At 44.3% G+C, this 26,844-nt stretch overlaps 2 protein-coding genes across 16 annotated transcripts in view; both read left to right on the forward strand.

Moving 5' to 3' along the window:
- Positions 1 to 6,787, forward strand: part of MCF2L2 (MCF.2 cell line derived transforming sequence-like 2) — a 178,992-nt gene extending 172,205 nt beyond the window's left edge. For 12 of the 14 annotated variants that reach the window (XM_054835048.1, XM_054835047.1, XM_054835049.1 and 9 more), the window contains 2 exons: positions 259 to 362; positions 1,525 to 6,786. In XM_054835048.1, coding sequence (XP_054691023.1) covers positions 259 to 362; positions 1,525 to 1,625 — 205 coding nt within the window. In that variant the 3' untranslated portion in view covers positions 1,626 to 6,786. Of the gene's footprint in view, positions 1 to 258; positions 363 to 1,524 lie in introns of all 14 variants that reach the window. The other 2 variants (XR_008578250.1, XM_054835054.1) reach the window with 2 other exon arrangements.
- A 101-nt stretch (positions 6,788 to 6,888) lies between these two features.
- LAMP3 (lysosomal associated membrane protein 3) lies at positions 6,889 to 24,444 on the forward strand. Of its 2 annotated transcripts, XM_054835070.1 has the most exons (7): positions 6,889 to 7,006; positions 7,314 to 7,534; positions 11,895 to 12,685; positions 13,998 to 14,120; positions 17,554 to 17,611; positions 18,675 to 18,842; positions 22,486 to 24,444. In XM_054835070.1, the coding sequence occupies exons 2-7, from the start codon at positions 7,489 to 7,491 to the stop codon at positions 22,623 to 22,625; spliced, it is 1,326 nt and encodes a 441-aa protein (XP_054691045.1). In that variant the 5' UTR covers positions 6,889 to 7,006; positions 7,314 to 7,488; the 3' UTR covers positions 22,626 to 24,444. The 2 variants fall into 2 exon arrangements, with proteins under 2 accessions (XP_054691045.1, XP_054691046.1); XM_054835071.1 differs by lacking the exon at positions 18,675 to 18,842 and having other exon boundaries at positions 6,897 to 7,006.
- Positions 24,445 to 26,844: the final 2,400 nt, after the last annotated feature.

The raw sequence follows: 26,844 nt of genomic DNA on the forward strand, positions 1-26,844 counted from the left end.
ATCACAGAATGGTTTGGGTTGGAAGGGACCTGAAAGCCCATCTAGTTCCAAACCCCTGCCATGGGCAGGGACACCCTCCACTAGACCAGGTTGCCCAAAGCCTCATCCAACCTGGCCTTGAACACTGCCAGGGATGGGGCATCCACAGCTTCTCTTCTTCCTTAGTTTAGGAAGTAGCTGCCCAACATGCACCTCTAAGAAACACAACCCAGGGAAAGGGAACGTAGGGAAATTCACTGACTGTTCTCTGAATTTCAGGTTAGTGAAGAAACTAGTCTCCGAGAAAAGCGAATGGGTTCCTTCCAGTATATTGCAGCCAGCAGAGGGGGACAGTAACAGCATTATAAAGAACAGCAATGCAGGTAATAGAGAAAATGTGTTACTGACGTTTCTTTCCCGTCCCCTCCTCCCCCCAAAAGGATGTGATTAAAAAAAAATGTGATAAACAGTGCACTTTCTGTATTAAAGTACTTGGCCTGAGTGTATGTCTGTGCTGCAGTCTCTGGTGACGCAGCTGAGCTAGCCTGAAACTTGGTGCCGTGGGTGTCAGAGCTAGTTAGGCACAGCAGCTTACCTTGGCATGGTTTAATTTGTTTCCCCTTCCTGGGCAGAACTTGAATCTCCCACCAAACTCCTGTGGCTACCAGTCCCCAGGCTGGCTACTTTACAGCTAGCCCAAGCATGTTGTAGCTGCAGGGTAGCTTTCATCATGACACGGGTAGCGTTTGGATTTAGTACAGCATCAGGGCTGGTGTTCTGGTCCAGGTTTGAAAACAGTAAAATCTCATGATCCATTACTGCTTTCATCAGATTTCACTGCTCGCTCCAAAGGCTGGAGGAAGGGCTGCTCTGGCGAGATTTCAGCCAAACCAGCACTAAAAGTCATCCTTTCTTCAGCTTTGGTTCTGACTTAACACCCAAACAGGCTGCACTGGAAAAGCTCAATCTCAGCAACTCTGCAGATCAAAGGTTTACAATTTTAGATTAATTTTTGCCCATCCTTGAATATAATTTACCAAAATGTGTCCTGCTTTTCTTCTGGTAACAGAAGCAAAATCTGGCTCAGCCATTCCCTGGGGACCTGCGATAGAGAGCTACCAGCATTTTATTCCGAGTTACTGGTTTCTTTTGACTTTTTTTTTTTGGTCAGTTTGTTAAAGTGGAGAAAAACCTTTTTGAAAGTTAACCAGGATTCTTTGTTGTGGTTTAAAGGGAGTTTGGTAACTGCTGCTCCTTCACCTCCACAGGAGGTCAGCTCCATCTTCATCCTCCGTGCCTAGCTATGCCTCTCATTTCTTTGGCATGTCTAACGCTTCAAAAGAAAAATAAAGCCACACACACGTTACGGTTAGTTACATGCCAAAAGAGCCTGTCTTGCCTTCAGTGAAGGAATTAGAAGAGCAGTAGAATTGTGATTATTTATTTTTTATTTTATTTCAGGCTTTTAGCAAAGAACCTCAAGACTGTAGATGGGAAATCCTTTAGATGTATTGTAGTGACAATGCCCGTTGTCCTCCTTTTCAGACATGTACAATGATTCCTGCAGTACGGCTTCAGTAGATTCAGACACCAAGGAGAGCGAGGTGGCCAAAAGCTTCGCAGCAGAACAGAGGGCTGGCAGCTGAACAGCAGGACCAGCCTTCCTCAGGACCCCATCCATCTCTGTTTATTTTGGGTGGACACTGGATCAAAGTTGCCTTTCTCACAAGCTCTAAGGTTCATAATTCACTAAAACTTTATCAGCATGAACAGATGAGAACTGTGCTGTCTACCTGGCAAGCTGGGAAAAACAAACTCAAAAGGAGCATTAAACATCCAGAAAGCATCAAAACCCACCTTCAGTATTAGAGGAGAAAAATGCTTCTCGCATTGATTATCAAACTGTTTCAGAAGATGTGGCCTAAATTAGGTCGACAGCAGAGCTGAAGAGTTACTATGCACGCACCTTTTGGCAACTTTGCTCGAACACCGAGTTACTGCAGAGGGACACATGCGTGGTTACGAGTTCTTGCTCTGTCATGGGGTCGCCTGGAGGTTATTCCATTTGCTTGCCTCTGGCTGTGCCTTCCCCCTCCTTAATTCCAGCTGATACATCACAAACGTGCCCTTTTTGCTGATGGTCAACACCAAAACCATCCCATTTTAGGATGGCTGTGGAAAGGCAACTTCTGACTTGGACCATCAGAGAGGCTTTGCGCAGCAATAGCATGACTACTTTCGCAACGGCACAGCGACCGACCTGCTGCATACAGCATTATGTTGGAATGATGCAGATGGCAACGCCTGGCTATGAGGTGGAGGTGCAGGGCTTAGCAGGGAAGCAAAGACGTGTGACAGCTACTGTGACAAAGAACATTTTGAACTCTTTTTACAACATAAGTCATTCCTCTGCCCTCTCTGCAGTCTGTGGTTGCTGGATCACAATCCTTTGCATTTGGTGCCGAGAATTCAATTGAATGCCATTTAATGTCCTATGTTTGAGTAGACTGCATGCTTTCTTTGTGTGCTGGGCTATGGAGTAGATACATTTCATCCCCCATTTGGAATATATTTAAGCATTGCAAATAGGCAGTGAGCATTAATGCGTGGATAAAGTGTTGTTGTTAAATACTTATTTCCAGGACATTTGATTAAAGGACTGTACCAAATCTCTGCCACATAAGGATGTAAGGTATAATATAAAGTGATTGCAGATGTTATTATTCCTATATAAGCCATTAGCTCCTTCAGAGCAGCTATTAAGGCATGAAGGCATTTTGATGGTAATTGGGTCTTAGGTCCCACAAAAGCTGCTAATACTTTAGTAAAGAGAAGTATTCACTAAGGGTTGCAAACAGGCAAAGATCACCCTGGTAAAAATGACCCTAGAAGCTCAAGAGTGAGCGATTTGCTTTCACTATTAGGGATTTTTTTGTTTAACCTTGAGACTAGTGGTGCTCTATGTAAATAACAAAGGGGACGAAAGCACTAAAAATGGAGATGAAGCAAAACCAAAACCTTCAGTAATTGAGCCTCTGAGCAAAACAGTAGGAGTCTGTATCATTTCTGCTATCATCTTTGCAGGGACCCAAATGTTTTTCTTTGTGTCTCAGTGGAGGCTGGCATTGCAAATATCTTAGTGTGTGAGTCAGGATAGCTGTGAAGCAGGTAGATAGTCCCACTCAAGGAAAACCCTTGGAGTAGGTGAAGGCTTATTCAGATTTTGTTTGCTTATGAAGGCATATCAGTTAATTATGAGTTGCATTGTGGCGGTTAATTCCCATGGTTATTCTAACCCTCAATATCTAAACTGTGTGATTTCTGGTGGTTTTGGTTCATGACTAAAGGACCTGAGAGTTCTGTACCTTTTTAGAAGCTAGTTTTGTCCTACAGAGATAAGAGCTTGTCTGTTTTGTGCTAGTCATTTACCTTAAAAATGACACATAGCCTCTCAGGACCACAAATCCTGGTAGTCTACTGTAGTTATGAGCATCTTGAGGGAAGAATTGATTCCCTTCAGCCCCTCAAGGGAATATGCAGTGATGTTTTCTTGTAGTGCAATTATTTTATCCTCTCCCTAAAATGACTTAATTTTGATTTCTGTATTACTTTCAGTAATTTTTGCACAGCCTGATAACAGTGCTTCTGTCTACCCCTGGCCTAAGCAGAGGAGAGGAAAGGGGTAGGGAGCTTTGATTGCACATTAATAAATATAGTAAGCTTGTGTGTGTGTGAGAGAGAGAGAGATGGGGAAGGGTTACCCTGGGTATATGAAACTGCCAAAACTAGGATTTGTGACATTGCTGACGGATGGAAAGATGTAAACCTGCACTTTGGAGCTTCTCTGGAGGAATCTCATTCTAACGGTGAAATGGCAGTGGGAAGTCTCTGTCTGAACTGAAGATGGAAAATCAGGTATTGTCAGTCCATTTCCTACCTCTGCTGCGTGCAGGGTGACAGTGTGCTCGTCCTACATCCCCTCGTGCCTCGATATCTTCATGTAAAATAGGAGCTATTGGATTTCCCACGTGTTGAATTCTGATGCTAAATTTTAGCATCTATGCAAAAATTGGAAACCCTCCAGGGGAGAGCAAAGCATTTAACCCCACATGTCCCTCTGTGCCCTCCATGAGTGTCAGTGGTGGCATCCTGTGGGGCAGTCCAGCGCTGGAGCAGGGAAGAGGATTGCTGCAGAAGTGTCTCCTCTCTCCCAACTCACCATCTCGTCATGACAACTGCAAAGGTATGGGCTGGATTCTAACAATTCTCCTCCCTACTTTGCTTTTGAAAACAATATTTATTTATTTTGCAAAATCTCATGTTTTAGCCTGTTTGACCAAAGTTTGAGTCACTCCTGCACCATGCATGTGTGGCACGTAACTCACTGCCCCGTGGCTGTGCGCAGCAGTGGCACAGCACTCTGATTTCAGCGGTCTTTGGGAGCTGGCTGGATCACAGCTATCCTCAGACACTACTGAACCTGAGCAGGGAGCCTACAGCCATTAACTGTGTCTTTACCCTTCCTGCAGCGCTGGCGAGCCAAAGGCAGCTGCCTGTTTCTGTCTCCACGTTCCAAACTCAGACCATGCTGCGCCCGAGGCAGCTGCTGCTGGGGAGGAACCAGGGCCTCTGCCTGGCTGATGCCTGCCGTGCGAATGGACGCGAGACGGTGCCACACGGCTGGGGTTGCTTTTTTAAAGAATGAAGTTCAATGACAGATCAGGCTGCTGACAAGTCTGAGAGCAGCCAACAAGAAGCAACCTTCTGGCTTTGCTGATGAGACAAAATGGGGTTTGATGACTTTTTTTTTTTAATGGTAGACAGGATAGTCTTTTAATTATTGTATTCTCTCAAGCAAGGTGATAATTAAGGGAATGACTCCCCATGTACAGTCTAGAGTATGATTTGGTAATGTCCAGCAAGACTAACGTGTACGTTAAGGTAAACTTATTCTGCATGTCGGTCTTTGACACCATCATTTTCAGGCAGATGGACCCAAAAATCATCCTTTCCAAATACGGATTTCATTTCAGTGTTGTTTGAAGATGATCTAGTGACCAGAAAGTCATTTAAAACAAATGGTTGCCACTAAGTTGCAGTTGTAGAACAGACAAGGTCCAAGGTAAACCTATGCTGTAGCAGCGCTCGTGGTTGAGCACTCTGCCCTTGCTGCTTGACCGGCGAGTCCTGCCCTTGGGATGAAGCTTTGACTTGGGTCTCCTCCCTCGGCTCTGCTGCCATCTTCTGTGAAACTTGCGGAAGCTTCACATCCTTGACTCTGCCCTCTGCGCGGTCGCGTGTAGCTGGGCACCAGACTCCTTCCTGACTGGCGGCGATGACAGACAGGTAGACAGGCAGTTGCCGTGATACGTAAGTCTTGCTTTTCTAATAAACCAGGCCAAAATGTAATCAGGCCTGATCCTCTCCCTCTCTCACATCTAACCCCACTGAGTGGAGAATCAGACCCACGGTCGTTGTCTTGATCATAAACGGCTGCGGCCAAACCAAGTCTGAACGCTGGCTTTTCTTGCCAGGGAGAACAAAGCTGTGCGTGTGTCTTATGTTCTGGTTGTGTGTGTGATGAAAAGCCATTTTATTATCCATTATTTCTTAGACTCTGAGATTTCAGACAGGATTGGGTATGAGAAAGGCTTGCTTTCCAAAAATACTTAAAGCCTGACTTCAAATATATATATGATTAGAAATATTTAAGAATAATAAGAAAAAAAGAGCCAAATTGTGTATTTCTTCTTGCAGCTGGAGCTGAAATAGCTGCTAAGATTTCCTTTCCCCAGCTGAGAATTGGTACAGTTTGTTTTTTCTTACATATTTTCCATGGTGTTGATAATGATGTATTTGTATATTGTGACTGATGAGAGATAATCAGACAGGAAAAGAGCACAGGATTACCTGTCCTTTTTTTCCAGTCAAGACAGAATGTATGAATTTATTACAAGAAAAAAGTGTGCAAATGAACTTTCTGTAATTAGGCCATTCTGACCTGTGTAGAACCACACTTTATTTGAAATTTATAAAAAGTCTAACTAGTACAAAACATTGTGGTTGATGTCTCTATATGAAATAACAAGTCAAATGAGCTTTCTTTTTGTTCAAAATACATGAGTATCAGTAAAGGCACATCAGCACAGCTGAAAAAAATCCACACATCTGTCCAATATAACTTTATTTGTCCAATACACATGTCACAAAAGGTACAAAGTGGGTTTTTTTCTTTTACCCATCTCCCTTAGACGTGTTCCTGAATCCCTGGGACTCGTAGGAGTGTGCACAGGTTCACACAGACAGTCCAGAGTTGCGTATGCTAATGCTGCAGCCATAAGGCAAGGAAGTTGTGGGATAACTTTGTTATAGTTACCCCCAAGACATCCACATACCTTTGGCTACCAGTGGTTTATTAGGGAGCGCTAATTGACCCAAATGCATGTTGTGGATCATGTGGAAGGGCAAGGAGTTGAAAATGAGAATGTAGAAACACAACGCAAATACAGAGAGCAAAATAAATTGGAAGTCATTTCAGCCGGTATCCAAATGTCTGGGGGCAAACGTCACCTCACTTGAGTTTTCAAGTCATTGACCTTATCATGTTACTGCAGTGCAATATTGGTACGAGAAAACAAAGGATCGGGACCACACCAGCTCCCAAGTGCGGGGCTTGCTTTGTCTCCCCCCCGCACCAAGCCGGCCCCATGGCAAAGGCCCAGGGCTGGAAATCCAGCCGCACACACGAGCAGGCAGAACGCTCTCCTGTTGCAGATCTCCGGCGTGCAGCTACGCGTGCCGGAACCTGCCTGCGCACCGCCTGTCCCAGCTTGGCGTGGTCTGCAGGAGGCACTTCACGGGACGGAGATGGGTCGTTGCCATTTGCTGAGGACACAGCACTCATGGTGAGCCACCCCGGCTGATCCACCTTCAACAAGCTCAGTCCTTGGAGTGGGACTGAACCAGCCAGCAGACAGGGACGAGAGCCCGTCTGGGGCTTTGCTCAGCCCTGTTTCACTTTTAGCAGGTGATGGCTCAAGATCACACCTCTCCCTTTTGTGCCTTAACATAAAAGAAAGAGTTTGGCCCTAAAGAAAGTACTTTTAAAAAGAACACAGGGAAAGTACTGATTTACAGGTTGAGACCCTCCACTGGGGTACAGCTGCAGTCTGCACCAGGTTATCAAAACTGGAGAGAGATGCATGAAGCTCTCTGTGACCTTGCAGAGCCCCAGGTCTCAGCTGCAGAGTGAGAGCCTGTCCTCTCCCCAGTTAGCCCAGCAGCCCTTTCTGTTTTCACTTTCTTTCCTAACCATCACCTATTTCCTTCTGCAGTGGTTCACAGACGAGAAGCATCAGTCTCCCCGTGTCTCTCCACCTCCTTTCCAGCCATGTGACTGAGCACTCCCTCCATCAAGCGAAACTTTTCAGTCCCCAGGAAACCTTGAATTCCTTTCCACCCGCTCCACGGTGAGAAGCAGCATCTCTCAAACCTGCAGCTGTGCCGGCCATGGGGAGGAGCGCACGGCAGTTCATCTTGCTAACCTTCGCCTGTGGTGAGTAACGTCCTCCATCATTTCTATCAGAAAAAGGAGATGATAGACTATGCTAATTTTGTTTCCTTGCAGTCCGGACAGCACCTAACAGACTGAAAACTTTAAAAAGTTTTGTTGCTAGCATGAAGGGTGCTTTTAGTAAAGTCCCACTGCTAAGAAATAACTATAACTATGTTTAATTGCAGCTGGTATAGACTTAGTCTGATGTTTTCCTGTGTATTTTCCCTTGCATAAAATCTGACTGTGTGATGGAGTCAGCTCAAAAGGCTTTTTTGGGCTTGCTTTTCTTAATTAAAAATAATTCCCAGACCAGCAGAATTGACTGAGGGTCTTGAGTGAGATAAGCAGAAGAAAAACTAAGGAAGCGTTGCTTGACTCACTCATTTTTCCACATTGCGAGATGCAGAGCACGATCGGGAAAGCAAAAGTGAGGCGGGGGGCCTAGGGAAGACGGGGGCAGGCTGGGGCTTAGCCCCACAAGAAACCAGATCAAAGTCACCGTTCAGTCCTTAATGCTGCTCTGTGAAAATCTGGGGAGCTACCCTGGTCAAGGACGTGTCCCAGCGTGTTAAGTCATCCCTCAACACCCGCAGCACTACAAATTCTGCCAGGTGAAGAAGGACAGAGTGTAATTTAATCCATGTAATGGCTAAAGGTTTGAGCTCGCTGGTGGGGCGCTGGGTTTCTCTGGTGTGTTTTGCCATCGGCACACAGGGATCGCACAGGTAACAACCCCCGTCTCTCTCCCAGCTCTGCTGGGGCAGTGCGGTGAGCCGGGAAACAGCCCAGGGAGTTGGCCCCAAGCAGCTCCTGCCATATCTGCTCTGCTCTCCCACCCCCACTTCATGGCCAGAGGCTGCTGAAGTAGCCCCAAAACGTGCACAGGAAAGGAGAGCAACATCAGACTGAGAGAAGTAACACTAACTCCGCAGTGGTCAGCACGGATCTTTTTGACCAGGAAGAACTTGTCTCCTCAGCTCCTTATCCATTTTTGATTGTTCCTTTAGTAGTTTGTTGTGATGTTTTATTAATGGCACAAAGTCAAGTCTATCTGTGCAGATAGGGAATTAAAAATAATTAAAGTTTAAGGGATATAAAGTCGTAATGGTTGGAGGTTTAAGAAACTGCTGCATTGGAGGGAAATTACAACAGTACTGAAACCTCTCGGAAAATCTTGGTGCTTTTCCAGTTCCTCAAGGACTCAAACCAAAGCAGGCGGAGCTGGCAAGAGTGTTTTCAATGATTATAGGAGTTGGGTCAGGTTTTTGTGTCCACACAAAATCAGTCAGCTAAATACGAGTTTTTCTTCTGGGCAGCATAAAGCAGAACAAACCTGCTGGGCTGCCGAGCAGCATGAGTGTGTGGTTAGACGAGAAGGCGAAAAAATCCCCAGCAAGAGGGGTTTTTTTCACCCACCCCATTACAGGACGGCAGGCAGAGAAATGTCACAGCCAGTTCATGGCACTGAGCGCTCCACTTCCTGCTGTAATCCTGGGAGCAGAGCAGTGACATCCCGCTGCTGGCATTGACTGAACCTCCCTGATCACTAAAGCATGAAATTGGGGTCTCCAGGCTCAGATCGGGGACAGCAAATTTCTGAGAGCTGCCCTGATCCTTTTCTGAGAGTTTTGTTCTGAAGCATTGTGTGCATGGAGGCTTGCTGGGCAGAAACGCAGCCCTCGGCATTTGTAACGCACAACTTTGAAGCCGAGGTGAGATGAGGGGATTGCAGCTGCTCGCTCCAGGAGGATACACCCCAGGGAGCACACATCCCTCAAGCAAAATGATGGTCTATGAAGTTTTGAGCTGGCCTCATGGATAAAAAAAGAAAGATACTAACAGGGGGATGCAGAGCTGCAATTCTTCATTGTTCTGTGGTGCCTTTTGCCGGCACAGCCATGAAAACGGCTGGCGGGGAGAGCTGTGCAGGCGGCTCCTTTGCCGACCTGTGCCAGGCTCCCCGAGAGGCAATGCTGCAATGCTGAGGGAGCCATGGTGAAGCCTTCCAGGCCTTAGTTGGAGGGTAGGTCAGGCATCTCATGGGCCACCTGCCCTTTGGCACAGCAGAACTACTGAGCTACCTCCAACAGCCACCCAAGAAGAGCTGAGACCATCAGGTGCAACCAGAGAGCAATCCTTACCCATCCCAGGGAGCTCAGGTGGCCAAACGCCTTTTGAAAAGACGACCCAAGCCAACAAGTTTAGCAGCGTGGCCATACCCTGACAGAGGCTCCAAAATCCTTGGGAGAGCTGTGGGAGACTGGAGGAGTGGTCCAGCAGGTCACCTGGTGAGCAGGAGCCATGGGCCACCCCAAAGACATTTTGGACTTTACCCCTCAGTGACCCTGTCAGGCTGAATGTTTCTCTAGTGAAAAATAGATTGAAATGACCTTCTGGGGGAAATGAAGTTTCATTTAAAAGCTATGGGTGGCATCCAAGTGTCAGTGTCAGTGAAATCATGTTTCTCCCACGGCTGTAAAAGTGTTATCTGGTCACTAATTGAGACCAATCTGTTAACTAAAAACTCAGAATTACTGACTATTTAAGACTTGTGTAAATTTAAATGTGTTGTTTTGCAGTCCTATAGGGGAAAAAAGAGTGAAAACTGCAACTTCTTCTTTTTTGTTTTTATCATCCCAATACACTTAGATGCAATCACCTATAGCTTGTATATGGCAACCGCTCTGATTTTCCACTGGCACGCAGAAGGAGATAACTTATCTGCTTTTCAGTTCCGCCAGCAGGTGTGGTAAAGTCTAGGGGAAAGTGAGAAAAATGAACTAAAGTATCATATTAATTATGGCATTTTTATGGTCCTTCTGATAGTATTCACAATCAGAGGGATCTGTCCTGTCATTTTTGAGGCTTTTCACCTGTATGAAGGTGCACTTTGATGATAACAGCTACGCTGGCAGTCAAGTATATTCTGCACAGCACAGAGGTGAAACCCAGGCGGTTTTAGGAATGGGGCGTATGCATCTCCATTTCTGCTCTTCTCTAGCATAGCCAATTTTAAGGGAAAATTGTGGTGTGGGTTCAGATCTATAGTTCTGTTCTCATTTCTTTGGTTTTGATCTTGAATTTGATTCAAAACCCGGTAGGTTTTATTATTCTTACTTAGTGTATATGATTTATCCTAAAATGGTGAGATTTTGTGAATGCAGCTATTGTTGCAGATCACTGTTCATGCTGAGTGAAAATAAATAAATGAAAGGAAGATGAGCTTGTGAGATTTCAGCCATTTCTACTCTGAATGTACCTCTGGCCTTAATTGATGCTAAAATCTGAGTCTCAGCAACCTGCCTGCCACAAACCTCTGACACCAATTAATGAGAAATTTCATGCACATCAAGGAACACATATATGTCAGTAATTTATGATTTCTTTTATCTTGACCTTGTCTTTACAGAGTCTTGTTGCATACTTACAATCAAAGACTCAAGCAGAAGAGTTGTGACCTTCATCTATTCTACAATGTACTTTTTCCACTTTTTATTCACTTCATTATTTACAATTTTCTTAACTTCGTTATGTACATTTAGGAGCCAGATATTTTCTTTTCAGTTCTGCAAGGGACATGTTTCTGTAAATGTTATAAGATAGAAGCATAATTTTGGTGCTTGACTATTTTTAGATGTGGTCCAAAAAGCCCCTGCATGCTGCACCCTGAAATTTGTTTCTCATTGCTGAAAGGGCATCACTACAGGGCTTGTTTGGAGCATTCCCTCGGGTACCTCCCAGAAGGAAGAACTTGAGGGTTCAAGCTGGCATGGATACATTATCACCATAAATAAATATCTGGAATTTCCTTGTCTCCCAGACCGGTTTCCCAGACTATTCTGAATCACTATAAGACCACTATGGTGCCTCACTTCCTTCACACAGAAAAAATGTTCCCTTTCCCCATGCTTTGTTGGTAAGTAACCAACCACCCCTTCACTGTAACACCCCGGCATCCGCGGCATCTTCCTTAGATCTCAAGAGTGTTCTTCTAGCAAAACTTGTTGTGCTGCTGCCTGCAAGGGAATTCTTGTGCTGCCTGGGGATTGTGCAAGGTCTGCTCACGCCTCTGTCATCCTCTGGCTTCTTCAGCGGTAAAAGCAGTGTGTGGGGAGCCAGCAGCCAGTGCGCTTCCACTGCAATGGGGATATCCAGAGGTGTGAAGACTGGGGGAGTGGTGAAAATTTATGGATAGTCCTACAGCATGTCTGCTTTCACTCTCCTATCATGACTGGAGCCAAATGAGGAATAAATCGTATCACCCATTTGATAACAAAATCGATGCAGTTATGTTGTGGGTATCAACAGAAATGTTAAACGTAAAGGTTTCTAGACTACTGACTGACTTGTTTTTTTGCAGCATTTTCCTCCTGCTTTGCCGAAGTGGCCCCAGGGATCGAACTGTCTCCAGAAACCACATCCTTCCACCATACGGCTACTTCTGCTCAGCCACTTTCCCTTTATCATTCTTCACCCCATCAAGGCACCACAGTTCCTTCTAACAGCACAGGCTCTCTTAAAACAACACCCACAAGCCATAGAACGACTGTGCAGACAACAGACCAGCGTCAGGTAACAACAGCACCGGGCCAGCACACAGCAGCACAGGCAGGAGCAGCCACCACACAAGTGGCTGGCCAGACACCTCCCGCGGTGGTATCCACAACAGCAGCAGACAGCACAACTGCAACCCGTCAGGCTACAACCCAGGCAATGGAAACGGTTACGCCTGCAGTGAAGAACACAACCCTAAATCCTATGTCCTCAACCAAGCAAGCCACAACACATGTAAGCACAGAAATGACAGCAGCAGCCACAAACACAACCATAAATCATACGACGCCAAGCACACAAATGACAGCTACTGCCATAACTACTACAGCCACCACCATGCAAACTGTAAAGCCCAGCACAGGGTGGGGAAATCAAACAGCGCTGCCTAAAAGTCCAACAGCCACAGCCATGACCAACACAACAACCATTCGTCCAGGGACTCCAACAACCATCCCATCTACTACGAGGACAGTGAGGCCCACTCCTGCCCCGCGGCCGTCTCCCATCCCCACTGGCACATACACCGTTTCCAATGGGAACAGGACCTGCATCAAAGCGGTCATGGGCTTGCAGCTGATGGCTCAGAATACACAGAAGGTGAGGTGGAAGCACTGCAAGGCTGAGCTTTGTAATGACTGTTTCTTCATTAGCTGGAATTTATTCTTCTTTCAAAGCAATTTTCATAAGTTAGGTTGTATGACAAAAATAAGTGGTTTGCCACCAGTCTAAGATCTTTTCTGTGCCACAGCAGCTCAGCTGCTGTATTTTGGCTTATATGATGATGTCAGTGAGACGTATGGGTGCTTCCTTATTTCAGTGATGTTGGCAGGGTAGGTCAGGCTTCAGTGCTGTTTGTGTTTCCCAGAACGGGAGACTAGTTAAAAGCTGAATTTACTTCAGTGAAGGGCTCGACATTGCCAGTTGCAATGAAAGCAAGAAATTGTCAAATCACAGACTTGGATTCAGAGGTGGGTGGGTACTGACACATGGACATTTTAGGATCACTGGAACTGCCAGGCTGGATCAGAGCAGATCCTGGGGAGCTAGTACCCTCTCCTAGCAGTGATCCACTGTTGTCATAAAACCTGAAGTGGTGATTACGTCCCTCAGAATTAAAGTTTTGTAGCCTCCATTAATACAATATGTGGGGTCACATCCTCAGGCTGTGGAGCTCATACGCCTTGAGCCATCCCCATTACAAATCCAAATATTCTTGCTGGGGTCTGAATATTTCTAGCATGGGATAAGTATCTCATGTTGGTGAAAGTAATTTTCATCCCTCATCGTGGAAGAAGCCAGGCAGGGACCATTATCCCCAACCTCATCAGATCCCAGTGAGGTGTTTATTACAAAAGTAAGGTGTGTTTGAGTTAAGGCTGAAGGAGCCGAACTGTGTATTCTGGGCTGCAGAGCTCTCAGACTACAGCGTGGGTTGGCTGATGCTAGGGATGAACTGTGCAGGACAGAATGAGGAGGTTGGGGTGATACAAGGAGCAACACATGTCAAAGGCAATCTAACCACTGCCTGCCTCTGTCTTGATTGTTCCTCTGCCTTCAGGCACAAGTTCCCACTGCTCCCTCTTTTTAAATTACCCCTGGTGCTCATCTGTCCTTGCTCTGAATCATATCAGTTCACCGAATGAGCAGAAAAGGATTATTTTCTGTGAGCTGAACACAGAGGAACAGCTCGGTTCTGTGCCAGACAAGTGCTAGTGCTGGTTCAGAAGCAGGGAATGACCCCGGCAGTCAGCAATTAGGCTGCCGCCACCGCTGGCCTGTTCATTTGGCCACACAGCGGCTGTCTGGAAAAAAACCCACCCAAAACCCAGCCATAAATCTCTGTGTGTTTCTTATCAAGTTTCCCCCCTCATCTTCATCAGCAGCTCTGCAATGTCTCTTCTCTCCACAGAAGCAGATGGAGTACATGGCTGTCAACCCCAATGCGACGGAGACATCTGGAAGCTGTGGGACGGTGCAGTCTGAGCTGAACATAACTTTCAGTGGAGGGTTTATAAACTTCACCTTTGTTAAGGTAATTGTCGCATTTAGAGGGAAGGAGTGTTTAAGATTGAGGAGCTGGAACTTAGGCTGCCTTTGATCCAGCTTGTGCTGTGAGAAAAGGCATTTCATCCATCTCTATGCTAGTTTTCCACCTGTATATAAGGCACTATTACCCTTGTCCTTCCCAAGAGGCAAGAACCATAGAACCATGGATTAATTCAGGTTGGAAAAGACCTTTGGAGGGCACCTGGTCCAATCCCCTGCTCACAGCAGGGCTAACTTCAATGTTAAATCACATCTTGTCTATCTGAACTTTGAATTTGGAGAAGTTCATACGTGGAATGAAGGGTAAGTACAGTGCCTTGCCATCCTTTGAAAGAAAGTGCTAGAGAACAGTGTTAAAGCTGCCAATCTAGCAGCACAAAGTCTTGAAATAGCCTCAAGCAAAATCTGCCTCTCACTTTTTGATAGGTAAAAATCCAGTGGGAGGGAAGGCCGGGTCTGCTGTTTGCATTGGAGCGGGGCAGAGGGAAGGGGTTTGGGACTGGGGTCCCTGCACAGGAACAAGGGGTGCGTGCCGGGAGCTCTGACTCACACTATCAAGTTACTCTTATGAAATGGTGTCTCAGGGGCCACCTGAACGCAGGTGAGGTTAGTCATTTGTTTCCCGTAAACGCCAAGTATCCCAACTGCCCAGCCAAAAGCCAGCCGTAGTTGTTAAATCCAAAGGGCAGCCTGTGCAGTTGTACGGAGCCATGGCCCACCCACAGCTGAAGGCGCCTAATGTCATCTAATTTTTGAGTGGAAAATTCCAAACAACTGAACTGCAACAATACTGTAGATAAGTGCCCTTAAAATGCACCAGACTAGGGAGATTTATAAATACACACAAAATATTGGGCAAGAGAGAGGCCCATGCTTACATAGTGGAAAAATGCGTTTTCTTTTTGACGTTGTGTCTACTGATACCATGCTCCCTGCTGGGACCGCATCATACGTGGACGAGGCTTTAACATAAGCTACCAAGAGCGCTGCTGATATTATAACCACAAGAGAAAGTTGCCGAGCACAGCCATCCTCTCGCTTCCTCAAGCATTTGCACCGTTTACACATTTTGGGAGGCAGCAGGCAGTGTTATTTATCTGAAAGCTAGTAAGGGCTGGGTGGTGATGCCAGCAGGGCTAAAGACAGAAGTTAGGGCTGTGCATAAAGTCATTAATGGGCAGGGAGGAATATGGCACGGGTTGGATCCTGTCAAACACTGTAGGATGCATTAAGGCCATATCCTGGAGCTCCACAGCAGTTCAGAGCTGTATCTGGCCATCACTGCTGATCTGTGGCCTTCAAGTAATCAAGCCAAAATGTCAGTGTTGCAGCCCAGTTCAAAGCTCAAATTAGCGACAATTAAGAAAAGTACAAATCAGTCGTCATCTTCCATTCAGCTGGGGGCTGGCAGGTCCTTGGAAATTCAATACATTTCCATAGAAAGTCCAAGAGGGGATGGCAAATTATACCCCACTGGAGTCATTAATGCTTGAGCAGAGAAAAGATTTTAATTAATAATCATCTTGATTTTAGAAAGTTTTCTAAAAGCTACAGAGAAAAAGCGAGTTAAAAAATCAAGGAGCTGTTTTAAAACAAAGGATCAGTTCAGACCATGAGTGTTTGCTTTAACCGTGCGCTTCCTGCAACAAGGGGAGCTTTTTCTGTGTTACAAGGATCCTTAGAAAAAGTCTGGTGATTCAAGTACCCATGAAAGCCCCAGCTTGTAGCAGTGCTAAGGAGAGTGACGTCAACCTTTAGGAGGTACTTGACCTGTCTTGCGCTGAAAAAGGTGGTTATTGGCAGAGCATTAGACAGTCTGCCCTTCACTTAAAGATACGCCTCAAGAGAATAGCAGGGCTTGGCTTAGACCTCTTTGAAATTCAAGTTAATGAGAAATCATTTTGCCGCTGCTTTTTATGTCGTTGGCCTCCACAGCCTCTCTAACTGCTTTGAACCAGGAGTGCTCCAGCAGTGGCACTTCTGATTTTCACCAGTGAAAGAGGAGCTGGGTCAGGCCCCGGTGCTGCAGTGCTGGTGCGGGGTAGTGGGAGGTGAGCAGCCGGCTCAGTACTCACCACTGCCAGCTGCTTTTTGCAAAGAACTTGAAAAAAGGAAGTTTTGTAACCAACCCACAAGACGTGAAGTAGGAGCAGGTGTTTTCCCCAAGCAAAGTTATTAACTGTGGCCAAACAGAACATAGCGCTGCCACCAAAACAATGGTACTATTTGGCCTATTTATGTCTTTAAGTGAGAATAATCCTCAGAACCTCTCTGCTGGTGTATTTCTTTATTAAACTTTCCCAATCCATCCCACCAGCTTTTAAACTGCATAACGTTAATGCCGGATGCACAGGAGACATTCATGTCTGCTGCTGTTTATCCACCAGTCCCTGTGTGCTCACCGCTACAATTAAAATGAATAGTAGGGCTGCTACATAAAGACTCACAGGATACCACAGAGAAGCTCCTGGGGCTGGCTCTCGCTTTGTGACAGTCCAGGGGAGGACAGCATTCAGGTTGCACCAGGGGTTTAGGGCACATGCAGGCAGGACACTTGGCTGGAAATTTTGCTCTCTGCTGTTGTACCAGGTGCTTTCCATGTCAGCAGTCTGTAGGCATATGAAAAAAAGCCAGCCAGCACCAACAGTGTCAGAAGGGTGGAAAGAACGGTTATTTCTCCCCTACGCAGACACATCCAGGTTGCTGTTTCCTCATTCGTAGTGGCTGCTGTTGGCAAACAAAATAGGAAATGAGTGGTACTAGCATGAGATGAGCTCCCAGGTCTCAGCTTGTTGCTGACCTCTTCCAGTTCAAAATGATGAACCCAGAAGCGTGGCTGCTTTCTGCAGTTTGCTCACGCAAAGGGCATCTGTGCATAAAGTCCTGAGTACTTCTAACGGTGTCGGCTGAGGTCCTGCAAGCAGTCAAACAGCAGGTCAGCACGGGTTAATTCAGTGCAGGATTTCTCAGGAGAGCACTGTAGGGACTCTTGGTGAAAGCAGAACAGGTGAATAAAAGTAACATGGCCTAATCACATGCCTGTTAATTTGTGCAATGTATAATATTTGCTTAACTCCCTCCTACTTTTGGTTACAAGTATCACAGAAATGTCTAGCTTGAGCAGCGTGTGCAAAATCACACCTGCACGGTCCAGTTTCACTGAACTGAGCAGAATGTGTGATGTAGCTGAGATTGCCGCATTGCACCAGCTTCTCAGCTATTGGAGAGAGTGATTTGGAAAAGAAAAAGCAATACATCCAAGCAAGTTGGTACTTGGGTCTTGAAGGTGATGCTTTAAAAAATTTGGTTGGGGTTTTTTTGAGAATTCTTTGTGACCATTTTGCTGTGGTGAACTGTTTTGGTTTTTTTTTTACAAATATGAGGATGTATTACAAATAAAGTTATATCTTCTTTTGCAGCAAGCTCCAACGTACTATGTCAGTAAAATTGAGGCTAGATTACAGTTATCTTCTGAAGGTCAGTAATTTTACACTGTCTTAATTTCATATCAAACTGTTCTAGGTGTGGGATAGGCTTTCATATCTTTAAAACACTGGATTTTGCAAATTATGTATTTTACCAGGTTTTCAACGTTGTCATTCACCTAAATCTTATGGTGTGAAAATGGAAGAGAAGGGACTGGGCTGCAGTTTCATCAGAATTGTTCAATTCTCATTTTGTGCCCAAAATATTTCCCTGCCTTTCACTACTCTTTCAGAAAGGAGATCACTTTGAACCTAAATTAAGATACCAAACGGTCCTCAAGGTTTTTTATCTGCAACCATACAAAAATGCTGTGACTCCAGTTCAGTTGCATGCATCTTTCCAATCTCATAAGCAAAGTAAATGAATATAGTATCTGGATCACAGAAGTGCAGAGCTGGATCTGGATTTCAAATACACCAATATGGAAAGGAGGTGTGTCTGATATTTTCCTTTGGCAAAAATAAGAACTGGACCCAGGCTGAGGTTCTTCAGACCTTGTCTGTGCTCTTCTCAGGCAATCGAATTTTCTTCTTCTTATATAGCCCTGCTTCTTGCCATTTGAACAGTCAGGAGCTGCCCGGTGCTATCTCCCAAGGAATGCTAAGAGCTTGAGCCATATTTCCAGTAAAGTATTATGACACTGAAATATGTTTAAAAACATATTTAATACATAAAGCAATACAGACTAGATATTTCAAATTCCCATGCTAGAGATAGTATCTCCGTTTTGTCTGGCAATAGCCATGCTGGCTCCTGAGAGAGTCCTAATCCCCTCTTGCAGACTCGAGTTGTTAAAATATGATTTGAAGAAGCATCTGAAATATTAGCCACTTTTTCAGACCCAAGCTCAGCTGAGTTGCCCATTGATAATTAAAGCACTCATTTCAACAGGGAAGAAATGTAACTGATACATCGTGGTGAAAATATTCATGCTTTAATTACATCTGTGACTGCTGCCCTGCCAGAGCACCAGGGATCCTCCATTTTATCTCAGAAAGATGTTGGTGCCAAAAGAGTTAGTGTGGATTCTCATTTGTCTCTTTATGGCCTCCAGGCATGCTTTACTATGCAGCCATAGATGAGAAGCTGTTTACAACAAAGCTGGGGAATTCCTTTAAGTGTGCCAGCAAGCAAACCTTTGGCTTGGAGAAGAACTTCCAGCTACTCTTTGTTAATATGCAGCTGCAGGCATTTGATATTGTCGGTAACCAGTTTGGAAAAGGTAAGTAGAAGGATACTTTTCCCACCCTTCCGAGATCTACATGTCAGCACTCTGGTAGCCTGAGGTATCTCCCTCTGCTAGATTATACACATGGTGATCCTATTACACCCATAGCACAATCACAGCTTTGCAATGGCTACCAAACACCATAACCTGCCCGCTGCTGTATTCTCACCCTTCTGTGAGTCATTGTCAATACAGTGCTAATACCTATGGAAGATGGAAAAGTATGTCTCCCTCCTACATTCAATACCTTCTGTTTCACCTTCTCATTAAAAATGTTGAACTCCGCAGCCACCATTTTATTCTTCACCCATTTTCTCCCAGAGCAAGCGGAGGTGTGTTCACCACCATTGCATCGCCCAAAGCCCTAATATGTACAGTTCAGTTCAAGGTCACTGTTCTTGATATAGTCAGATTTTAGCTATTTTGAAAGGCTCTTGACACTCATGATGTCCCACAGCTGCAGCAGCAAAACTGCCAACTAATAAGGGATATTTGTGAATGCAGGATGATACTTTCAGAACAGCTGTGTCTAGACATGATGAAATGCACTCCTGAGGAAGAGCACAGTTGGCACGCTCCCTAGTTTCAAAATTAAATGTGATGCTCATCTCTGCAATTTGTCTTTTCTTGAGTACAGGCACAAAGAGGTAACTAAGTATCTTAGGAAAAGACAGAGACAGACCAGTACTGACTCCCCTGGTCCCTGGATTGCCCACACTGGGAGAATGTATTCGGGCTCATCACCTGGGCTTCCTTCCACAGGGAAATGAGATTTCGCCATCCTTGTTTCTTGTCCAGTGATGCGGCTAGGACCTGGCCAGGGTGTGGGGTCCAGGACTGCTAGGTGCACCAGGAAACTCTCGTGTCCCACAGTATGGACACCCTCATGGCCTATTGCCTAACCTCTTGAAAGATCCTACAAAAAGCGGAGAGGTGGACTAGAGAGGTGGACTAGATGGTACCCTGTGGTTTCTTTCAAATTGTGTGTTTCTGTGACTTCCTCTCAGGGTGTTTCCATACAAGAACTCAGGTGGACAGATAGGCTCATCAGCTCTCCAGCCCTTCATATGCACTAAGAAAACATTCCCTTCTTCAGACATTTGACTTTCTGCATACTTACAAAATATTGCCTCTGTATTCTTCTTTTTACTTTAGATCTGTCTTTTGACTCAGTTTGGCTCTGTTTGACTGATTCTTCTTTTGTTAGTTCACCATTTTGGCTGCATTTCTTATTCTAAAGGGAATATAATGGGAAACAACATTTGGGGCTTTTTTAAGACATGGAATTTTTTTTGCATATTTTTCTTTAAATTCTTAAAAGTCACACTGAGAATCCAACCTATGCATTTTTTTTTTTTTTAATGGGATAAAACTGAGCTGGAACAACTCATGGGATCCCATCTGGTCCCCACATTCCCATTCGAATTTGTACAATGAATGAGTTCAGTTACAGCTTTTGGAATGGCCTCACTGCTAGCAGAGACAGAGCTTAGAAAGACTCTCTCTCGTGTCAAGGTCAGGCTAATCTCTACTAATCAATATCAGATAGAAAATTAAATTAGTTTTGCTCTTAATCAAAGGGCTGAGAAAGCAACTACCATCTCTGAAATAATTCCCCAGTGGCCATGAAATAGTTATGAAACTGTTATGTACCTCTGCTCTGTATGCAGATTTTGAAAGACAAAATCCCCAGTGAAGGAGTGACTCTACACACATCACCAGCCTCCTCCCCTTGGGTTTCTCGAGACTGGTAGTTTCACTTCTGTTGCTCTTGATTTGCTTATCTTTAAAAGGGGAAGAAAAAGAAAACACTAATAATCATTGGTTTCAAGTTCCTTACAATTTTGTACAGACTGCAGCAGTGCTACATCAATACCTTGGCCTGTTTGACTCTGGAAAGCTGTAAAAGTGTCTTCTGAACTGCACTTCAGTATATCAGAAACGATTCTCAGAGTTCATAACCCAGGGCTTTATCAAAGCAAAATGGCTAATTCAAACATCTCTGGCTTTTGTAATACTCAAATGCAAATACTTTTCAGCTCACTGCAATTACATTATCCCGGCAAAGCTTTTAAAAGGCAGCATCTAGTAGGATGCTGATGCCTTTGGCTTTGTGGCATTGCATCACGTGAAATGACCATCTGGATCAGAGGAGAAGAGGATCAGATTTTGGGGAGAGCCATGTGGAGGCTCTGGAGCTGTGACATGATGTCATGCATTCCACATGCTCCCTGGGCTAACTGCCCGCTGTTGCCATAAAGATTCCCACTGGGGAAAAGCCCAAGCTAAGCTACAGTCTGTGCCAGCATAGTCATCAGAATTAGAAAATAACAACAGAGGCTTTTGTCTTACAGCACTGTTGAGATCTGCCTTGGAATAGTCACAGGGAGTGAGAGGGGCAGAGGGTGTTGGATCTCCCTCACACCCTGTGTATAAACTGGATTGATTCACTGCTGAGCTGGGATATACTGTGGGGTTTAGCTGATCAAGCTGCCCTACTTAGAGGATACCCTGCTACTCAGGTGCCACTTCAAAGCATCATGCTAGAGGTCGGTCTTTCCCTGGAGCCCACAGAAGGACCATTCCTACAAATCAGATGGAAGATGTAGGTCTGATCCGGTTCTGGGATAACACATTAGTGATCATTCCCAGACCCTGCCTTCACTCCCTTGTACTGTGAATTTGAGACTGATCCTGCCATTGTTACTTGGGTAAACATTCCATTTCTGTCAGTGATCCAGATGGAGCAGTGTCTCCATAGGAAAGCCGCCAATTTACCCCAATCTGGAAGTTCATTTTTAAGTAATGAGTTTCCATTTAATCAGAGGATGACTTGGGTATTCATTTGGGTAGGGACTAGCTGAGGAAGTCAGGATTTGCCCCCTCTGTAGCTAAAAGGTATATTTGGGATGATGTATCTTTGAATGGTTCTTAAAAGATATTATTTGTGTCAAAACCTTTTCTGACATCATCATATGTACAATAAAATTACAATGGTACTGCTAAAACAATGCCCTGGACTAAGTCCAAGGCTTCTGCCTTCCTAATCTCTTGATGCTGTGAGTTAGCCACAAATATCCACAAATATTCCAAATTAAACCCAGAGAACAATTAGAATTTGATTTTTCTTAAGAAACACTGACTTAACTAGGATCCTTGCTGCACTAATGATTTGCTGGACTATGGGCTCCCTTCTCTGGCCTGATCCTTTTTACTGGGCAGAATCAATTAGATGCCACGTAGGAGCAGTTTTTGTCCATACAGGATGCACATTGCTCTTGTAGACTTGCACTTTGTAGTGTGAGCTCCACACGTGCTATCAGCAAGAAAGCCTCCTGCCGTGCATGTACTGATCTTGATGGTAAAACAGTTCCTGTGGACATGAAAGAGCAGAGTCATTCCCCAGTGAAGCATGCAGCTATTTCAAAAGGGGCAAGTATTGTTTTTATGATATAAGATTCACCACAGATAAAAATGTTTTAAGTATAACTCAGGAAAAGAAGGGGGGGGAAACCCAAAACCCCAAAGTTTTGAGAACTTCTGGCTTGTATTTGCTAACTTTTCTGGAATATACATGTATAGTCTAGGAGTATGGTGTTCTGCTATAACACATTCTCTGATCTCCTTTTATTTTCAGAAGAAGAATGTTTTCCTGATAAAAATGGCAAAGTAGCTCCCATTGCGGTGGGCCTGAGTATCCTGGGATTGTTTGTCATTGTGTTTGCCACATTCCTGATTTCCAGAAGAAAGCCGCATAGAGGATACCAACGTATCTGAGGTGCCCTTGAACTTCCAAATGTGTGTAGCAAGTAGAGAAGTCACAGGAGTTTTAGCCTCTACCTGGCAATCTCACTGCCCTGAAGCTGTATTTTTAAGTGGGATGACACCATCTGTTTAAAGTTAATGAATATTTCTGGAAGTGATTTCTTTAAGGTGGGGAGGAAAGAACTCACACCATCTACTTTAGGCTATTCTTAGCATCTAATTTAAATGTAGTCCACAGGACCAAAGTGAGGACCCTAAATTCTTTATATTAGCAACAAAGGAGGCAACTGAAACCACCTAAGTCAGATGTCTAAAAATAGCTTAAAGTGGGCAGTATCCCTTTCCACCAGAAAATCCATCAGGTTTCTTAAAGATGCCATTTAGATCTATTAAAATAGGTGATTCCAGTGATATGACCTTCAAGTGAATAAAGCAGAGGTCCACAGCTACAGAAAACCCTGTTAAATCAGAGCTCGGTGCAAGCCTTGTGGGAACACTGTGTATGCTGAAGTCTCAGGGCAGTGTAAGCATGACTTCCATTCATAAGCAAGTTTTTACCAGTCCTGTAAATATCAGGCTTACATTTCATAAGTTCTTGGTTTTCCTACTAGGCCCTTCAGAAGAACACAGTGGTAATATGTGTCTCTCATTCTGGAGGCAGTATTTTTAGAAAATTGTTTAGTTCCCAGTGACTGTATATGCAAATAAGAGATTACCCAGCTGAGGTCACACAGGGTCTGCCTGACCAGTATGTGCTAAAATTATCACTTGTCATTGCTTGTCTCAGCCCTGCTGCAAAGATGTCTGAACTTCTTGCCAATAATTCTTGAACTGCAGCCTCATAAAGCACAGCACATTAGAGCAATATTACGTTGGTAAGTTTATCCTGAAGTGTTACGCTGCAAACTGCACAATTCAGGAGCCGATTGACAGGCAGCTGAGCTGTCTGTGCAGCAGAACTGGGCAGGCGTTTGGAGGCAGTAACTCCATCCAGCTGCCACACCAGTCCAAGCCATCCCACTTGTCAATCGGCGCTTGAGGCACAGCATCCCTTTGCCACATGCTTGTAACACAACGTGGAGAAAGCTAACACGAGGGTCTGAAAGCACCGTGACACACGGGCCGGTGCAAAGGATGCCAGTGTGATAGATGGGGACTGGGGTGAGTTTGCTTGATAAATTCAAGGAGCTTAATATTTCATGGTCTTGTGAGAGCTCATGAATCTCCTACTTCCTATTCAAACATGGATCTGTTACAGCGGCTGCCGCCAAACTCAATAACTGTCCCTCTACTGAGATGGCAGCACTGTGATCTCTCTTAGTCCAGGAAGACACCACACTCAGATCCCCTGAAAATGCCAGGGACTAAGTGGCCATAATTGTGGCAGACCTGCACAAGGTCCATGAGCGAATGGAAATCCACTGACGCTCTATGCTCAAAGCTTCTGTGGGAAATAAAAACTTGCACAGGCCTTGGACAAACTTTCTGCCCAAAAGTGAATTCTATCCAGTGTGTTTACAGCTGAGCAGCTAGATTTTCATATGGAAATAATCTGGACTTGCTTTAAAGCACACTAATTGATACACTCTGTAGTCTGTTTCCTGCTAAGCCGATGATGAAGGCATGAAAGTAGTAATTGCTTTTGAAATTAAGTTCAGCTCATGTTCTTTGTTGTAACAAGGAAAATTGCCTTGTCACAGAAGATTTACAAAGCTAAACGTATGTACAAATGTGCACAAACACACACACACGTGCATACACCACACCATCTGCAGCAAATGACATCAAAATGATAAGAAATTATATATACAAACATTTACAAAAGAGAAAATAATATTAAATAAGAGCACACTTCCCCCTTAGGAGTTAGGGTAGTGGCTTAAATTTTACCAATAAAAGTTTTGCCTGGAAAAGGACTGAGGAATGGCACCCATTAAACAAAAGAAAAACTGAAGTCATCTGCAAAAATTCCTTGTTGTTAGTTTAATCTGGAACTAAACAAAACAGAAATGCTGCGACCTAATTTAATTTCCACTAATAATTTGAGCCCTAATGGCTCAAATCCTGAGCCGTTATTAATGGTGATGGAACCTCACTGGATTTTCACTGGGTAAAACTGATGATAATATCTTGTGAGTTTAATTTCCCTTAAGTATTTTTAAAATAGTTTTGATATTTTACTAGTATTTAACCATTGAGAGTATACTTATTTAAATTAAGAAAGAAAAGAAATCCTTCCTTTCCTTGAATTACTAGAAGATGCTGGTCTGTGTCAAGCAGGAAACACAGTCATACTGTTCCATAATTGGCATAATACATAGCTGTGGAAGTAATTAACGATCTCCAGAAATGTTCCCTTTGAGTCTGAATGAACTGATAAATAAGAAAGACAAAGACAATTTTGAAGCACTCTTGCACTTGGAGAAACATAAGACAGAAGTCAGAACCAGCTGCGAGCAAGGGAGGCAGTTGAATGTGATTAGAACATGAAGTAGCACAAGAAACAGAATACCAAACCTTCAAACCTTTAATACAGATACAGTGATTTGAACTGTATTCAATTGAATGCTCAGATTGAAACTTGAGTATTTCAATTATTGGTTTGTAGAAGGCTCCAGCACTGTTAAGATTGCTTAGTGAACTTTATCCAGCTTATTTTCACCCTTCTTCCTCTGCCCCTGGTTAGTGGACAAGCAGCCTACGGAACTCAGGCATTGTTCAGGCCCTTCGCTTAGTGAGATCCCTCTAGTTCTCAGGGTTAGTTAATACTATTAATCTGTTGTTTAGAAAGCAGATTTTTTATACTCAATTAAAGCATTTGCTTTTTTTAAAACAAGAGAATTGATGAGATGTCCAGCAGGAAAGGTAAATATATGGAAGAGCTTCCATTTGAAAATGAGCCTATGTATGCAGTAGTGATATTACTGCCCCAAATCGTTACGTGTGGACATTTTAACAACAAACACGGCCTAGAAAGATCAGCACTGCACACGATCTGACCCTAAGTGTTCTGAGTAGTGATCAACAGACATCTTTCCCATTCAAACTAAGCCCTATTTCACATGTTCTTTGGATTGTTGGGTTGCATGATCTGTAGTTTGTTACTTCTACTGATATGGATATAGCATTTTCTTGTTATGTTCTGTACTGAAAAATCTCTTTATGTTAATATTCAATCTTTTAATGTTTGATATCAACAAGAGGAGAGAAAACTCTTCGCAATGACTGATAATTCTGTGTTTAATCTTGTGACACCCTCTGGCAAGGTTAATGTTTTTTTCCCTACTCTTTTTTCTCTCTACAGTGAACCAAACTGTTGGTATTGAACAATGTTTGGATTCACGTTTACCTGATTTGTTCTTGTGCTTTCTATTGCTATTATTTGTTTGCTATTTTTATGAAGCTGCATACTGCCCTTTCTAAATGAACAATACTCTGGGCTTGCTCTGAACGGCAGAGGTGACGTGCACGTGGTATAAACCGATGAAACAATTGGATGCTCCTGTGAAATGCTGCCAATATACAGCAAAATAATCCAATGGACTTAGTGCTTTACAGTAGCAGAGGATCCACTGGAGAATTCCTTACTGAATCAGGAGATCCCAGTCCCTAAGTGCAACCCTTCTCGCCCCTGAAGCCCAGCCTGCATGCTGTCCCCTCCTTCCCCGACCACAAAACACACCAACATCCTGCAGCAGGGATGCGTGGTAGCATGCCGGCATAGCAGGGAGTGTGGCCTCGCTGAGTTTAACGCTGAATTAGAATTAGACAGCCCAGCTGCTCCCTGAGTTGCCATGTGCAGCTTTTAAAGCTGATGCCTGTATTTATTTTCTGTCAGAATTTAGATAGATATTTGGGTGGCACTTTTTTATCTAACCGAGTTGCTTTGAGGTCCTCCTCCCAGTGGGAAGACTCTATAGGTGTAATTGGTCTTGGTTGCCAGACTTTCTTTTTTAAACATTTTGTCTAAGGAAACATTTTGAACAAAAAGTCCCTGAAAGAGTACCATACAAAGAAGAGGCTCCTATGATAAACTAGTTGTACACTAGGTGGGCCATAATAGTTATACAATGGGCAGCAGTGCGCAGTTTCTTTGCTTCCTGTTGCTATGGATGTAAATGACAACAGTATTTTCTAAGCCTGGCAGATTGCTTCCCTTCCAGGGCTGCTCTCTGCCATAGTCAGACCCTTGTTCAGCAACTTGCTCGCTGCTTGGGACAGAGGTTTACCA

This window comes from Grus americana, chromosome 9, assembly GCF_028858705.1.
Source record: "Grus americana isolate bGruAme1 chromosome 9, bGruAme1.mat, whole genome shotgun sequence".
In the NCBI taxonomy this organism is placed as follows: Eukaryota; Metazoa; Chordata; class Aves; order Gruiformes; family Gruidae; genus Grus; species Grus americana.

Excerpts from the sequence above, each read along its gene's own strand:
- LAMP3 (XM_054835070.1), top strand. The coding sequence starts at position 7,489 with ATGGGGAGGAGCGCACGGCAGTTCATCTTGCTAACCTTCGCCTGTG. Across the intron at positions 7,535-11,894 it reads CTTGCTAACCTTCGCCTGTG|CATTTTCCTCCTGCTTTGCC; the intron begins GTGAGTAACGTC and ends GTTTTTTTGCAG. Across the intron at positions 14,121-17,553 it reads TAAACTTCACCTTTGTTAAG|CAAGCTCCAACGTACTATGT; the intron begins GTAATTGTCGCA and ends CTTCTTTTGCAG.